The sequence below is a fragment of the Chamaea fasciata genome, unplaced genomic scaffold (assembly GCF_029207755.1).
Source record: "Chamaea fasciata isolate MVZ Bird 193981 ecotype frontalis unplaced genomic scaffold, bChaFas1.0.hap1 SCAF_21, whole genome shotgun sequence".
Lineage (NCBI taxonomy): Eukaryota > Metazoa > Chordata > Aves > Passeriformes > Sylviidae > Chamaea > Chamaea fasciata.
The window spans coordinates 7,717,946-7,734,050 of NW_027094106.1; the positions used below are offsets into that span (position 1 = coordinate 7,717,946).

Below are 16,105 nucleotides of genomic sequence, written 5' to 3' on the forward strand. Positions count from 1 at the left end.
CTCCAGCTGAGACATTTTTTTGGCTCAAGAGTAGATTGTGGAATTACTGAGGTCAGTAAGGTCTGCTTTCACTGGTGGGGAACTGTCAAACCTCCCCTGGGATCTAGTTTTCCTTAGGTTGACACCTGAAAAGACACGTTAGATTTTTAAGCATTCAAGTATAAATGCACAGATTCCCTTCTAATTACTTAGCACCTCTGAAAGAGCTTTCAGTGAAATAAGAATACAGTTTCTGTTAGGATTTTTTTATTAAAGAGTACAAATTGTAATATTTGTGCATTTATTACCAACCTCATTATTATAATGTACCACCGTGGCCAGCCTGAGTGGTGGTGGACTGTGAGCTGTCTGGGAAAGGTCAGCAGCAGCATTTGGATCCACAGACAGTCTTCAGTCATTACTTAAAGACATGAAGTAGTTGCTTAAACATGATCTCAGATTTTTGGAAGACAGAATTCTGCTCTTTGTGCTTCACCCCCAATCACAAAGACACCGTCTGGTCTTTCTCTTCCCTGTGGTTGGTGAAAAAAGAGCCATGTGTTGCTTGGACAGCTCTCACTGAGCTGTGTGTGCAGCTTCAACAGGCACGAGTGTCCCACGTGCAGCTGAGAGCTTGCTGTCCTTAAGGCATCCGGCAGTCAGTGCTTGGAAAGGCAACAGTTTGTGTTCCAGCCCAGAGAGGATCAAGTCACAGACAGAGATCAGAATCAGTTCTTCTGGTCAGTGGCAGCAAGAATCTTGAAAGCCCTCAGACAGGGTAGGGACAAGTTCAGTTTAAAGTTTTAGTCTCCACAAGTGGTGTTTGTTATTCACAAGGTTCATACCCTCGTCTCCTGTACAGGCAGTAGTGCTGGGCCATGAAAACAATATCAAAGATGATGGAGAAAACACCCAGGCCAAACTTGGTTGGATCTCCAAAGATTAACCTCCACTCATCTGTCAAAAACAAAACTGGAGTTAAGTCTGATCCCTCAAGTGTAGTCTTGTCCTAATACACTTTAGAGAAGTTCCTGTCTATTACCTGGACTGCTCAGATGCACCTGACTGCAGTGCACATCTTATGCCAAGCTACTTAATAACTGTTCCTGTGGTTTCTTCAGGATGGCTACTTCATTTTATATCTTGAGGGAATATGAACAGATTCTTTATCCTTTCTATAAGAACTCCCCACAACAAACACAGCACAAACACCATTCTTCTGAGATAACACACTGATTTATATCTGCTTTGTAGTGGGACCTCCCACCCCATGAAGACAGGCTCCAGCACCTCAGCTCCAGGCTCACCATTGTTGTATGACTGCAAAAACATCTGGAGAAGGCTGAAGCTTCCACCAGTGAAGTCCAGTAACACATTTCCAATACTCCATCCCTCAGTACTCTTCCGACGGAAATTCATGTAGGCCTGGGAGTGTGACAAGAGTGTGACAAGAAGTCAGTCAGTGTCATACACAAGTATTTGGGATTGGTTTTCAAGCAGCTTTCAGTACAATTCTACTGGTTTGTCACTACTAATAAATAATCATTGGTGGTTCAGCCTCTTCAGACTTTCAAGAGTACACACTGCAGGGTTAGGGTGGCACGGATATGGAATGCAAGCAGAATATTTCAGATTTACCTGTGGGAAGTATTTGATCAGTGTGACTGCTAACTTAATGTAGGAGAAGCAGAACAAGAACTGCAGCCATGTCATCTCCTCAGCTGCAGCCAGGAACAGCGTTGTGAAGGTGAAAATCCATGCAAGTGCCAGGAGTCCAACAACAACTTTAGATACTTTCTGGCCTGCTCTCTGAAACACAAATACAGATATTGGCCGGGTCACACAACCCCAGACACAAAGATCCAGTTTGCTCCGGACCCTGCAACACTACAGTCCAAACCTGTTTTACCAGTCAGGCTGGTACCACAGGAGTTAAATTAAGCAACCAGCTGGAGGTTTGCAAGAGCTGATGAGCAATATTCATATCAATAATTTAAAACACTGCTGTCCCTGAGCAAGGGGGAACAGTATTCCTGAGTATTTATGGTGCACAATCTGTAACAAATCTCCAAAATTCAATCTGATGAGATCAAGAATTCCTGGATGTGCAAAAGGCTGATAATACCCTTATGGTAAAAGATTTATGGTTGCTTTCTAATTCTTCAGAAAAGTCTGTAGTACCTGGCAATGATGACAGATGGGCTGTTACAGTTTTAGGCTTAGCATGACCAAAGGAAGAACCCCAAAAGAGAAACAGTTCCCATGTAGAAAAAAATCGGCCTGGTCAGATGAGAGGCTTTTACAATGAAAATTAAACAAAGAACCACCTGACTGGCACAATCAACGGGATTAAGTAAGAACCACTTGACTGCAACACTCAGTCTCACTTGAAAAGGTGTGAATTCTGAAAGGCCATTTACAGCTGTTTTAGGAAAGAAGTTGAAAAAACCCTGTGTTTGAATTGCAGGGAATATCTAAAGTCCTATCATAGCTTGAAGAGTGCTCCAAGAAACCAGCAAAGCATTTGTGCTGTGAAGAGCTGTAATCTATGTGTTGGCTAGAGATCTGTTTGGGAACTTTATGAACTTGGCCGTTTGCCTCAGTTATTTCGAGTCCCTACGGAGTTTACTTATAAGCTCGGAACATCCATGAAGCTGAAGCAGATAAGGCTAGTGGAGGTGCTGCTAGCTCAGGAAAGCTGAAGGCAGCGGGACTGTGAAGCCTGGCTCCTGGAAAGTGGAAGTGCAGGAAATTTGGGATTTTGGAGCCCAAAAGGAGCGGGGAGGCGCCCGGCAGAGGGAGCTCTGGCAGAGCCCACAGGTGAGCCCAGCACACACACCCACCTCGTAGATGCAGCACTGGATGATGGTGAGGAGAGTCAGGGCTACTGCGTGGAGACTGAAGAAAACATCATTGATGGCCACAGGGTTCACCCCGCTGGGATAACTGACCAGGAATTCCTCCTAAAGGTAAGAGAAAGCAAAACCAGCCACGTGTTTTAACTCCCTTCTGCACACACCCACCCCCCAGCACGTATTAAGAGAGAATCCTGCTCACCTTAATCAAGGGAATCCAGAAGAGCCCAACATTAAACACACTGTATGCTATAAAGCCAGTAAGGTTTAATGCTATAAAGTCAAAGCTTAGTCCAACAACACTAGAGAAGGAGAAAAACAAAAAAAAAGAAAAAAAAGAAACATGCATTAGAGAGTTACAGGCAGTTCCAGGGACAAACTGACCCTGAAATATAATCATTTATCAGCAGTTTCTGCTGTAAGCAAAAGCTTCAGGCATCGTGACCACACAATGCTGTGAGTTTATCAGGAAGCTGGGTGAAATAAGAGCTCTCATGGATCAATCTGTGTCTCTGCTCTTTAACTGCACCCCTCCATGAGCTCAGCCTGTCTGATAAAGCCCTTCCAGCCTCAATCCACAAAGTACAAGTGCATCATTGCCAGATCAAACAGTTTCATTTTCATACATGATAATGTTCCTACTTCAAGTCACTCAGCTCAAAGGGAACTGGCCTAATGATGACACTACAAGGAGGTGTCTGAGAAACAGCTCTCAAGGCTGGTAATCTTTGAAATCACAGGGTTAGAAATCATCTGGCTCAGCCAGATGATTTACAACATGGCACCAAAAGGAACGGGGAAGTCCCCTCTATCACAAATTCATACTGGATGCCAAATCTTAGGATCAGGTGTTTGTAGGATGCACTTGGTTTCCCTCTAACCTGCAGTTATTCAGACCCTACCTTTGCCTTTTCCCCATCTTTCCACGGATAATTCCCAATAACCAAGAGGGATGTAACTGAAGCTATGAACATGATTTGCAGAAGTGCTTTAGTGACTTGCAAACACATCTCTTTACCTTTTCCGTCGCCAGTTCTCAAAGAGTTGAGGATAAAAGGAGATGGACCAGGCAACGAAATAGATCCAGCCAATCACCTCATCAGCATACCTCACTATGATGCTGTGAATCACTTGAAATTGAATCCTAGGCCTGACGGTTAATGCAGAAAGAGTCAGTTAATTCATGCTTTTTTCAGGAGATTTTACCTTGTTCTGCTCTGAGAGAGGAAATACAGTCCAGGTGTTGAGACAAGACAGTAAAGATTCGCTTGGGTTCAGCCGAGTTGCTCCCCTTTTCATCTGTGACCTTGTTATGTTTGGGACACCTCCCACTCCTGAGTCTTTCCTTTCTGTCCTTTGACCATGGGAATATTCCCAAAGGTCACTTTGTACCTGTGGTTTCCACTCTCTCAGCACAGGGTATGTTAGGCAAGAGCAGAGTTGCACTCCTCATGATTGTGCTGCCCTGTGAATGTCCCACGTGCTCACCTCTGCCTTTGCCTCGAGTCTCAAAAGCAGAAGCAAAACAAGGAAGTAAAACAGGAGTATCCTGTTGCTCAGTAACATCTGGGCCATAAGCAAATACAATCCAGCTTTCTCCATCTGGCTAGGCTTCTCCTAGGAGGGAGAACTGGCATCTGTGGGCAGAGGGCTCCCCTAACTGACGCACCCCAAGGACTCCAGAACAAATCCTGCACAGGAAGAACAGTACCCCTCTGGACACTGACAGCCAAATGCTTCCCAGATCAGAGAAGCTGACATGTAATCTTCATACTTTGGGGAGGAACTATTAAAACCAGACTAAGGAGCCATGAGAACTCAGTCAGCTTGTAATTAAATCTAAGACACCACTCTGCTTCTGTGCCCTTTATTTATCTGAATACCTGGGGATTTGCTGCAGGGTTAGCACATCTTAACTGCATCCCACCCCTGTCCCATTTAACTCCTAGGAGTAGTTACCCCAACTTTTGGGAAGCTACAGGATAGCAAGTAGAACAAAAAAAAATCCAAGTTTCTCACCCAGTTAAGTTGGAATTATTGGCATAAAGGTAAACTGTTACTTGTCCCACATCATCTGCTTTCACTTGGAAGTCTGCTTTAGTGTGACCTGCAGGGAACTGTACCTGCAAGGCAGAGCAGAGGGAAGAAAGAAGAGTTGCACCACAATAGCAGGAGCTTTTTGCATAAAGTTACAAGTCTGTTCTGCCACTTACCTCATCAGGAAGTTCAACAATGGTGCTGTGCTTTGAGGAGTGTGTAATGTTAAGAGTTATCACCAGTGTCTCATTTAGTGGAGCCCTGAGAAGGCAGAAAAAACAAGTTAAGCTGGTGCCTGAGTTCAGAGGTTGCTTTAGGGCTGCAGGGAGCATCGGTTCAATCCTCTCAGATCTGAGCAGCCCACACACAACAGAACCTGCCTCATACTCTGAGGAACCAGCACCGAAGTGAGTGAGTATTGCACTGGTTCTCCTAGGATCCAGTGATGGTTGTATGGTCACATTGTACCTCCCTCTTCTCCACGTAAGTGGCAAAGTCACCAAAGGATCCTGTTCTATCCTATCCTGTCTTTGTGCTCATTATCCTTTGCTGAAACAGGGCAGAAACAAGCCCCATGTGTATTTGGGGTGATGAAGGACAGAAATTACAGCAGAAAGACAAAAGAAATAAAACCTTTCCAAGTGACACCTTTTCTGGGCATCTCTCCTAAAGAACTCCACTGAGCATTTTTTCAGGATGTAACCCTTCTAGGAAATGCAAGTTTCTCTTAAGCATCAATTTTTAGAAAGGGAGGAACTGTAAATTCATGTATGCAGGACGGCCCATGTTCCAAAGGGAAAGTAAAGCTGCAATCATGATTTTACCTCAGAGAGATAGTGACGTTTGTTGAACTTCCACTTTCTAAAGAAACCACTTCAGGGACTGTCAACACAATGGCTCCATCTGGGGGGGGTGAAAAAACACCCACATAAATCTCAATTACTATGAACAGCTACTTCAGAGGAACAACCTGTTTCTTTTTTGTGCCATAGACATTTTACCCATTGGTCTCTGCAGTATCAGATCAATCAGACAAGTACACATGATAAAAAGCAAAGGGGGAGTACATCTCATTTCAAGGCCATCAAGCAACTTAAAAAGAGAAGTAAATAACTGTCACTTGAACATGTGGCAAGGAAGTAATTTAAATGCTTGATGTGCAACAAAAGTTCATGCCAAGGGAAGGTTATACGGTACTGCAAACCCACACTGGTTCTTGATGTGATTCCGGTGACCTAGGAATCATCAACGCCCCAAATTAAATACAAAATTGTTTATTGGACCACAAAGCCAAGTACCCAGATGTCAAAGAGAATGTACATTTATAGGAACAGAGAGGGATACAGGTTGCACAGGCTGGCCTGGACACTTTTTTTTCTGCTGCCCCCTATTACACAGCGTTCGTAAGAAGCCAAGTGCAGAGGAGCTCCCCAGGCACTCTTTAATCTGCAGAAGTGATTTTGGAGCATGAGGTGCACAACCAGTGCCTCAGTACAGTGTAGGAGCACAAGAAGCCGAGGTAACGTGCGAGAGAAGAGCTGACGGGAAACGTGGCACAGGTAACCCTGGAGAGATGCAATGGGACAACTAAAGAGCTGCCCTTTTCCATCTCTTACTGGTGTGGAGCCCTGTGAGTCCAAGCTGGGCTGACCAAACACTCACCGCCAGGCCCCAGCAGCGCCAGCGAGAGGCTCAGCAGAGCGGGGAGCAGGTATCGCGTCCTCATGGTGGAAAAGCTGCAGAAAAAGCAGGGAGACGCTTTCCTCAGCACCCACACGCCCACACAGCCCATCCCCTCCGCTGGGAGCCGCGGCAAACAGCTCCCTGCGCAGCACCACGGCCTCCACCTCCGGCCGAGGGACCCTCAGCACCCCTCGGAGGGCACCGATTTCCCCGTCCCGCTGCCGGCCCGGCCGCCCCGGCCACATCTTTACCTCAGCGCTGCTCCGGTGACGGACCCGCCCCACCCCAGCGCGCGGGACTACAAATCTCGGCAGCCCCCGCGCCCCCGCCAGACCCTCGCCGCTGGCGGCGCGCCGCGGTGCACTCTGGGACTTGTAGTCCTGCAGCTTTCCTCTCAGGAACCCCGGAGGAGCGGGGTACCCGGTGCTTCGGAATACACCGCTGCAGAGGCGGCGGTACTGGGGAGCGGGAGGGAACACACCTCCTTCAGCGCCCGGCGCCGTCCCCGTTCTTCCCTTTTCAGCTCTCACGTGAGGCGATGGCCCGTGGACTCCCCGCCCAGCGCCCACCGCGTCGCTGCGGCCGCCCCCGGGGGCCATCTTGGGTGTGGCGGAGGGAGTCCGTGAGGGGGGCAGAGTTGTGAGCGGAGGAACAGGGCGGGCTCGCCGCCGTGGTGGTTTGGGTTTGATTCAAAGCGTGGTTTAAAGCTGCGGGGGTCAGCTGGGCAAGGCGCGGTTTGTCATTGTCACAGTGGAGGGGTAGTGGCCGGGGAGCGCTGAGGGCAGGGAGGCACCTTCAGCCTGAGGGCGAAGTTCAGGTCGCGCTCCTGCCCTGCTTTGGGAGCCGGCGCTGCGGCACCGGGAGCCGTGTGGGGCTCGGGCGGCACCGGGAGCCGTGTGGGGCTCAGCATGGTGGGTGTCGGTCCGCCTGCCCGTGCTGGACAAGGTGACAGCCATCCCCTCATGGCCGCGGCGGGCGGGCCTGGGCCCACCTGTGTGCTGGGCATTGACCTGGGCACGACGTCGGTGAAGGCAGCGCTGGTGACAGGGACAGAGCGAGGGCTGGCGCTGGCACAGAGCTGCTCCAGAGAGACGCAGGCACACAGCGATAGCCTGGGAGCTGCACCGCAGGTAAGGGCTGGCAGGGAGTGCTGAGGGAAATGGCAGGACACCGGCCTTGCCTTGCAGTGGCTGGGTTGTTTGGTACACTGGACAGAGTCCAGTGGCTTTCCTGGATTGTTTTTGTGCCTAGGTTGTCAGCATGTGGTCTGGATATCAAAAGAGGTAGGATTAAAACACCCCCTGCTCACCGTTCAGGGAAGTCAGGCAGAGCTGCTCGACTTAAGAAGGACCCAGGTTTTGAAAAATTGCCTAAGACACACTAAAACTATTCTCCCATGAGGCACTACCTTACCTTTGACACTCGCAGTCAGGAAATAGCAACCACTTGCCAGCTGGAAGGGTATTTTATTTTGCACTTCAGTGTAAGGTGGAATCATAACTGGAAACTCCCTGTGGAAATAACCAGGAGCAAGTACTCCTGTTAAAGATCTTTACATCCATTGTGTTGGTCAATCTAAAAAAGAAAATAAAGATTAATCAGAATCATAAAAAGTGTGCACCGTTTCTGATACCAAGGATACCAAACAGGCCAACCCTCCTCCTGCCAATTTATGCAGCCTCAAAAGTACTTCTGCACAAAGTTCACATTTATTTGTTGACTCTGTTGCAATAGTTTTGTAATCTTCATGCTGGTCTGTCAGAAAGTAACCTGAGCCTTTGAAAGTGTGCAAGCTTCTCCTGGGAAACAGTTGGGTCAGTTTGCTGGGTGGTTCTAGGAATAGAATATCCAGAAATGGAATATCAGCATCATCAAAATCATCAGTGAATAAACAGGGAGGAGCTTTAGGAAGAGGCAGGGGAGACTGCACACCTGCCAGAACACATGGATAATTCTCTTTGTGAGGAAAATGAAGAGCAGTAGACAAGGTGAATTAATGAAAGCTTGTAGTCAGGGGTCATGGATTTTTTTTAAAGTTATGGTTGAGTGTGGTTATTTAGGAAATTAAAAATTATTTAGCCTTCAGTTTAAGAGGCTCAACTCGCTAGTATTGATTTTTAATTTTTGTGGGTTTGTGGGGTTTTCTGCAATTTCCTCTTTTCACAGTTTAGCAGTGAATATTCCTCTAATAAGCGCTATTGAACTAAATGAATTCTGCCCTTCACTTCTGACTGACGCAACCTTGTTTAATAAATACAGAGTGACTCCTAATGGCTTCATGCTCAGGATAATGTTTTGTGGTTGCAGGGAATGGAGCAGGATGTCCAGAAAATCATAAGAGCATTGAATGAATGCCTTGCTGCTCTGCCTCAGCAGCAGCTTCAGCAAGTCACCCACATTGGTATTTCTGGACAAATGCATGGGGTTGTGTTTTGGAAAAGTGATAAAGGTAACATTCATTTTTCAACATTCCTGCTCAGAGTATTGTGATGCAGAAAATTAAACTGTAGCAGGGAAGTGATTCTGTGATTAAACTGCTGCGCCACTTTGGTCTTCTCTAAAACAGAATTAACAGGAGATCTCTGATGGGAATTTTGCTTTTTTTCCTGAAATTTCAGCTGCTCATTATAGTTAATGATAAAGGATTTAGCCTAATGACATCCCTGCAGAGTCAGCACAATTATTAACATGAAGGAGGAATAGCGTATTTGTGGCTTGTTAATTGTTTCTCCATCATGTGCTGTCTGCTGCCATTTGAAAGAACTTCTGCATCATGTGAATAACTTGCAGGGGGATTTTATTCACCTCATAAAACCCTTACCAAGTTGCTGTCCAGCATCTCAATAACTCTGGGGTTTTTTTCCCCCAGCAAGTAATATATAGACTGCCATGTTGGGTTCATTTTGTTGCTTCTGCTTCTCTTAGTAGTGGGAGCTGAGAAAGGACTGTGGTCAGGATTGGGGATGCTCAGCTGCTTGCCAAGACCTCAGAAACAAAATCAGCTGCAGTGAGGTAGTCATGTGGGGCTTGGTTGTGCAAATACTCAGATAATCCTTGTGATAGTGAGGGTATTTGAAGAATCCAGGCCTTGGATTGCCAGCCCTGTGAGACAGGCATGGATTATCTTCTTGGCTAATGCCTTATAAACCTACTGGAGTCTAAGGCTTCCAGAGTGTAGGTGCATGCCTTCTTTCATTTAACCCTGTAATGTGCTCATCTGGACAATTATACAAGTCTTATTATAACAGGAGCTATGCAGATGAAGTAAAGATTTATTGTAAACCACAGAGCAGATTTCCCAAAAGTGCTGGTCACTGCCTCTGACCAGTCAGGGTCTTAATTGCTTCAAGAGGCACTGTACTATTCATTACTGGCTGCAATTTTACATTAAATACTAAAAATGATTAGAAAGGAAGAAGTCCAAGGGCTGATGGACTGAAGGAGCTGTTGCTGCTTTCCAACTGTCCCAGGAGCTGCATAACAAAGCCCTGTGTATTCATGGGCACAGATTCTTATGTCATATTGGTAAATATTTTATGTCCTAAAGCCACATGCCACTTTAGTTTCATTTCCATCAAATGAAAGAGGGTGTTTGCTCTCATTTGTTTTGAGTGGACTAAGTGAATCCAGGACCTCTGGGACACAAATAAAAATTTTAATGGCATCCTTTAGGGTTAGATTTATGACTAATAATATTTCTTAGAATCCATTTAAAACTGGAAGAGCAAGCCAATTGGAAATTCAGTTCAAACAGATTTGATAGAACAGGGAATTGAGGGAACAAGAAAAAGTATGTGTTTCATTTCGCATGTTTCTCATGGCACCTCCCAGCCTTCAGGGCTGCTTTTTACTGTGTGAGTGTGACTTCCAAGCCTGTATCCAACCCAAGAATCACGGTTTTTAGCCATATTTGTGTGAGTCAGGAAGCTGAATCTCTTCTCTTGACTCTCTGCTCCCTGGCCAAAACCCAGGAGTTTGCCTCAGTTCCAGAGTGAGTGACCTGTCCTGTGTCCAGGGATAGCCTGGGAGAGGTCAGAGCTGTGCCCTGGAATGTGCCGGCAAACAGGGCTTGAGCCCAGCCCCTCCTCTTCCCTGACAGAATGTGAAGGTTTCCTCAGAGCTGTGGTGCTCTCTGCTCAAAAGGAACGTGCTGGGCTGGCAAAACTGAATTAAACCCTGAATTAAACCCTGTCCTACCTTTGGTGAAGCTTTGCTGTGTGTACATGAGGGTTTTACTCTTTAGTACTTTGCAGTCCACTGCTCAATACTCGCAGATCCAGATTTCTTGTTGCTTTGGCTCCACAGGTGATGCAGCTTTGGGCTGTTCATTGCTGAGGCAACATTCCAATGAGGCGCATCCCAGCTGAGGTTTTTATGTGAAAGCTGCCATGCCAGCTCCTCACCTCCACACAGCAGACTGTGGTTGGGTTTTTTTGAGGCTCACCTGTTATTTAAGTTGTGTCTTTAATATCTCTCTTAGAGAAGGAAGGCTTTGGATACCATTCTCTGTGTTAGAAAGGGTGATTTGCATTATGACGTTATCCAGGGCTGAAAACTGAGTCTAATTTGATTCAGTCTCTGTTTCTGATCTGTTTAACAAATTACCAGGTGTGTGCAGAAATGAGGAATGCCAGGCAGGCTGTGCTGAAGGGAAGCACTGGATTTCTTGGATTCTGTTTTGTTTTCAGGTTGCAGGTGGTCAGAGAGTGCCTTTGAGCCAGACAAGGTCAGTCACCTGGTGACATGGCAGGACGGCCGCTGCAGCCCCTCCTTCCTCACTTCCCTCCCTCTGCCCCAGTCACACGTGAGCCTGGCCACAGGATTTGGATGTGCCACAGTCTTCTGGTATTTAAAGAACAGGTACATTGCTGCTCAAAGGGCTGGATCTCATCTTGAATTTATGTGACAATTAGTATTCCTGTGGCACGTTAGTGCTGCTGCAGGCTGAGGGGCTGCGTTCTCTGTAATCATAATCTTAATTAAGTAGTCAAAGAATATTTAAAATGGCAATATTTAATATAAACTGTGCAATTAAGCATGCAAGAGTCTCTGACCTTGTAAAATACTACAGATCTCTAATAAAAGGATAAGCTTTTGAGCATATAGAAACAGAAGCTTTAAAGTATCATAGAATATTTCTAGTCTGTAATACTGCTCAGAGGAGCTCTGCTAATGCAGTTTGAACATTGTCATTTTGCCTTGTGCTGCTTCGTGGAAAGTACAGACATGCCTAAAACAGTAAGAGTTGCATGGTCTGGTTGCTGCCAGATGCTGAAACAGAGTCTCTAAATTAGTTTCAGTTCCTTCCTTCCTCAGACGCTGAGGCTGATCCTCATGAGGTGACACAAATGCTCTGCTTCATTGTGGCATGTTTGCAGAGGATATAAAATTTTTCACTTATGATTTGGCATCAGCAAGATTTGCTCTTCAGTTTCATCTTTCTGAGCCAGTCTCTTCCTCTGCAATGAGTTCAGGTTCAATAAATGGAGAAAAAATTTATTAGGTCTTGTTTATTTTCCACTGTGTGTCCAGGAGATATGTGGAGCATGGTGTGATCTTTAGAGCTGCATACATCATGAGTCCAGCTGCTTTGTTTTGCTTCACATTTGGTACATTCCCATTCATATAATCTGTGGATCCCAGAGCAAGTGGGAATTTACCTATTTTTCAGTAATGCTGCAGGATCAACAATGCTGGTTTATTTCACACAAATAATTACTGCTTTCCTGGTAATTCTTTCAATGCTGTGCTTTTGAACATAGACAGCCCATTCATTAAAGTTGGAGATAAGTATTGCTACAGCTTAGATAACAAAGTTGTCTTCTCTCACTGCCTTAAAGCAAAACCCCCTTTTTTTTTCCCTTTTCGTTCTTCAAACATCTTGTTTAAAAGTCCAGATTTTCTGAAGGCTTATGATGCAGCTGGCACCATCCAGGACTATGTGGTTGCCATGTTGTGTGACCTGAAGAAGCCACTCATGTCTGACCAGAATGCTGCCAGCTGGGGATATTTTAACTGCAGAAACAAGAACTGGAATACTGACATGTAAGTGCCAAGGCCATTCTGTGGGGTTTGTGCGCTGCTTGTGTCAGGCAGTGTGATCACCTCCTTGGGCCCTGTTGATGTGCTACGCATAAAAAGGGATTGAAAGTTACTCCTAATCAATTGTGGTCTGTACTGAAGAGCTATTGGGAGTTTGCTCTGTTTAAATCTGATAAAATCTGGCCCAGTATTTTTAAAAATACCTACAGGCAGCAGAGCTGAGAGACTTACTAGTGATTCCAAGCTGTTTTTTCCCTTTCTCTGGAGGGGTGGGATGGACAAGTGCAGCTACAGTGTTACCTGTGCCATGGTAAACAGTTACCACTCTCTAGTCCTTTCTGCTGAGCTTCACAACTTCTAAGACTTACTTGTGGTAATACTTAAGATCTATTAAGCTGCAGGAAGTATTAGAAGGAGTCAGTTCATTTACTTACTTATTTATTTTAATGATTTGCTCTTTCAGGGCTGAGTGCTAAGGCCTTATATATTTCAGGGCTTAGGTTAGGCCAGGACTCCAAGGTGAAAGATCTTCTCATCAAGGTATGGAAGAGTGACAGAAATTTGCATTTTGCTGACTGAACTGTTACTAATGTGGTGGTGTTGTAGCACCTGTAGCTGATTGTGTAAGGAGTTTGCTGGACCTAACTCTTCATGATTTTGTTGTGAACTACTAATTGCATGACAACTGAAGTTTTTTGATACTTAGCTGCACTTTTTGCTGGTTTTGTGATTGTCCTTTCACCCTGGACCTGCTTGTCCATATGACATCAGTGGGTTAAACTTGCTGAACATGTGCTGTATAATCTCAGGTGCTCAGATTGCATAGAAAGGAAAACTTTATTCTTCCAGACTGGTTTACCCAGCCCACTGGACTGGAATGCTGGCCCTGTCCCAGACAAAGCTTTCTAAACAGGTGAAAGCATCCATAAATCCAGCAGCCACACATGTGTGGCCAGGTTCATCTGTGACTTCAAAGAGTTTTTTGTGGTAATGCCACACATTCCTAAACTGGTTTATTCCAGTGATGTTGTTCTGCTTCCAGACTGAAAAAATCTGGCTTTCCTGTCCACTTGCTTCCAGAGGTGGGAGAGCCTGGCAGCATTGCAGGCAGGACAACCTGTGCATGGCATGGGATACCCAAAGGAACAAAAGTGGGAATTGCTCTGGGAGATTTCCAGTGCTCTGTTTATTCCTGTCTGACTGAGAGGACTGATGCAGGTATGGTCATTTTGGTATCTAATTTGTTTTTCTCATTGTTCTCCTTCAGGGTAGCTTAGTAAAACACTGATAATTTTTTTTTTCCTTTTGTGTGTGTGTGTGTTTTAGTTCTTAATATCAGCACCTCTGCTCAGCTGACCATCTCAATGCCCCTGGGTTTTCAGCCCCCAGAGGCACCAGATCCTTCCTCAGCTGTCACTTATTTTCCCTACTTCAATGGTGACTACTTGGCAGTGGCAGCATCACTCAATGGAGGGAATGTGCTTGCCACATTTGTGGCAATGGTGGCACAGTGGGCACAAGAGCTGGGTAAGTCATTCCAAGGAGAGCTGAAGCACAAAACTGAGGTTGATCATCAAGGTAAAAGGAAGCTGAGGCAGAGGAACAAGCCTAGAGCTGTTCCATCATGCCATAAAGGGAACAAGGATGTAATTCCTGGGTCATGCTTCCCAGATCTCTGGAGTTTCCTGCTAAAGCTTTTGAACATGCTGGGACAGTCATGCTTGGACTCCACATTCATATTCCCTCTAGGCCTTCTTTTATTTCAAGGACAGAATTATTTTGTGCAAGTTAATTTTCAGAAGGCAAGGTTGGCAGATTTGAGGACAACAGCCTCTGATTTTGTGTGACTGCAGTCCAGAGGAGTCCTTTTGGTGCTTATTTTGCAGCACTCTAATGGATTTTAAGACTCAAACTCATAGAATATCTTTTAAGTGCTTTAAGCATGGCATTGACAGGTTTTTTAATAATCTCTTGGATTTTGCACAACGGAAATAAGATTTGAAATTGTTCTTTCAGGAAGTACTCGAGGTGAATGTTGCATTCACATGGAATCCAGCCACTGAAGCTGAACCCTGGTGTCAGTCCTTTTAAAGATACTGTTTTGTGAAACTTAGCATAGTACAGGCAAGGAGAGGTAGCTGTTACTGTCAGGAAAGGCAGTTGCTGTAATCAGAAAAAGGTTTCTGGTATTGCACATTCTGGATACAGTCAGATGGGAAAATTATGGTTCATAATCTTGAACACATAATTACCTTTGGGGCACGGAAAAAGAGATCCAATATTTTGCTGAACAGGTGCATCAGTGTCCATTGTAAGTGTCCACATGTGAGATACACCAGACCCTTTCCTATTGGTAACACAATATTTCCCATCTGCAGGACTTCAGCTTCAGGAATCTGCCATCTACCCAAGGATAATCCAAGCAGCCTTGGCCCAAAAGCACAGCAAGCTCTCAGTCCAGCCAACCATATTTGGAGAGAGGCACCTTCCTGAACTGCTGGCATCAGTGAGCAGCATTGGTGCCTCAGAGCTGTCCCTGGGCCATGTCACCAGAGCCCTGTCCCGTGGGCTGGTGGAGAACCTGTGCTCCATGTTACCTGTGCAGCACCTGCAGGACGTGGGCGTGAGGAGGATCCTGGGCAGTGGCAGCGCCCTGGCCAGGAACGAGGTGCTGAGGCAGGAGGTGGAGAGGATTTTGCCCTTCCCTGTGGTTTATGGGAAGGATGTGGATGCTGCTGTGGGGGCAGCTATGGTGATGTTCCATAGTAAATAAAGTCATTTTTTGGCATGGCCTGAGATGCAGCTTCTGGTTTTTTCCTGACTCTACAATGGGTTTTTTTTCACTTTATTCCACATGCACTCTCGCTCATTACAGTGGGGCAAAACCCCTGCATTTAATGTCTGCTTCTCCTGGGTCTGCACATTGTGTTGCTCTGTCATTGCCATTTGTGAAATGAGAAGTAATTATCACATTAAATCTATCTGAGTGACTGGGAAAGATCCATTAACTTTCTACATAAAAAGACACTTTTTGTGAGGCTCATTTTCCTGGTAGGAAATATGTTGGAAAGAACTGGGAGAGGTGAGCTGCTGTAACTTGGACTGATGCATTTCTGCACTCCCTTAAAATTTCCAAGTTTTATCTCCTGTGTTATGCTCTTAGAATTTCTTTCTTCTCCTAGTCTTTATTTTAATGTTAAAAGATTTATACTTTTCTGTCTGCATGTACATTTCTTTTGCTCAAATGAAGTTGTGAAGCAAGTAAGATGTTTGATGTTATCTGGATACAGTTTCATTCCTAGGAAGCACATGTTTCCACTGCAACATGGACATGGATTCCTCTCTTGCTCATTAGCAACATCAGGACTGACATTTTTATGGTGAGAAACCTGTGCTGAGTTCTGAGATCTTAATTACAGAGATGGCTTCATTTCCATTCCATGCCATGTTTAGGGAACTGTTGGCATGTTACAGAGAAAATGTAGACTAAAGGTGTTGGAAAAAGTCTG

General features: G+C 45.5%; 2 protein-coding genes across 5 annotated transcripts; one reads left to right on the plus strand and one right to left on the minus strand.

Moving 5' to 3' along the window:
* Positions 1-229: 229 nt before the first annotated feature.
* Positions 230-7,171, minus strand: CTNS (cystinosin, lysosomal cystine transporter). 4 transcript variants are annotated; one of them, XM_066202191.1, is made up of 11 exons: positions 7,036-7,103; positions 6,534-6,607; positions 5,696-5,774; positions 5,048-5,132; positions 4,854-4,957; positions 3,853-3,984; positions 3,037-3,136; positions 2,823-2,942; positions 1,618-1,788; positions 1,287-1,404; positions 230-936 (listed from the first exon to the last, which is right to left on the minus strand). In XM_066202191.1, the coding sequence occupies exons 2-11, from the start codon at positions 6,595-6,597 to the stop codon at positions 806-808; spliced, it is 1,104 nt and encodes a 367-aa protein (XP_066058288.1). In that variant the 5' UTR covers positions 6,598-6,607; positions 7,036-7,103; the 3' UTR covers positions 230-805. The 4 variants fall into 4 exon arrangements, with proteins under 4 accessions (XP_066058288.1, XP_066058289.1, XP_066058290.1 ...); XM_066202192.1 differs by lacking the exon at positions 7,036-7,103 and adding an exon at positions 6,806-6,859; XM_066202193.1 differs by lacking the exon at positions 7,036-7,103 and adding an exon at positions 6,719-6,796.
* Positions 7,172-7,277: 106 nt separating this feature from the next.
* On the plus strand, positions 7,278-15,630 carry SHPK (sedoheptulokinase). Its single transcript, XM_066202190.1, has 7 exons — positions 7,278-7,684; positions 8,862-9,003; positions 11,243-11,414; positions 12,447-12,599; positions 13,639-13,814; positions 13,923-14,123; positions 14,975-15,630. Exons 1-7 carry the CDS (start codon positions 7,463-7,465, stop codon positions 15,367-15,369), a joined length of 1,461 nt encoding a protein of 486 aa, XP_066058287.1. The 5' UTR covers positions 7,278-7,462; the 3' UTR covers positions 15,370-15,630.
* The last annotated feature ends 475 nt before the right edge of the window (positions 15,631-16,105 follow it).

Excerpts from the sequence above, each read along its gene's own strand:
- SHPK (XM_066202190.1), top strand. The coding sequence starts at position 7,463 with ATGGTGGGTGTCGGTCCGCCTGCCCGTGCTGGACAAGGTGACAGCCAT. Across the intron at positions 9,004-11,242 it reads GTTTTGGAAAAGTGATAAAG|GTTGCAGGTGGTCAGAGAGT; the intron begins GTAACATTCATT and ends TTTTGTTTTCAG. Across the intron at positions 14,124-14,974 it reads ACAGTGGGCACAAGAGCTGG|GACTTCAGCTTCAGGAATCT; the intron begins GTAAGTCATTCC and ends TCCCATCTGCAG.
- CTNS (XM_066202194.1), bottom strand. The coding sequence starts at position 7,153 with ATGGCCCCCGGGGGCGGCCGCAGCGACGCGGTGGGCGCTGGGCGGGGA. Across the intron at positions 4,958-5,047 it reads TTGTTGAACTTCCTGATGAG|GTACAGTTCCCTGCAGGTCA; the intron begins GTAAGTGGCAGA and ends TCTGCCTTGCAG. Across the intron at positions 1,405-1,617 it reads TGATCAAATACTTCCCACAG|GCCTACATGAATTTCCGTCG; the intron begins GTAAATCTGAAA and ends TCACACTCCCAG.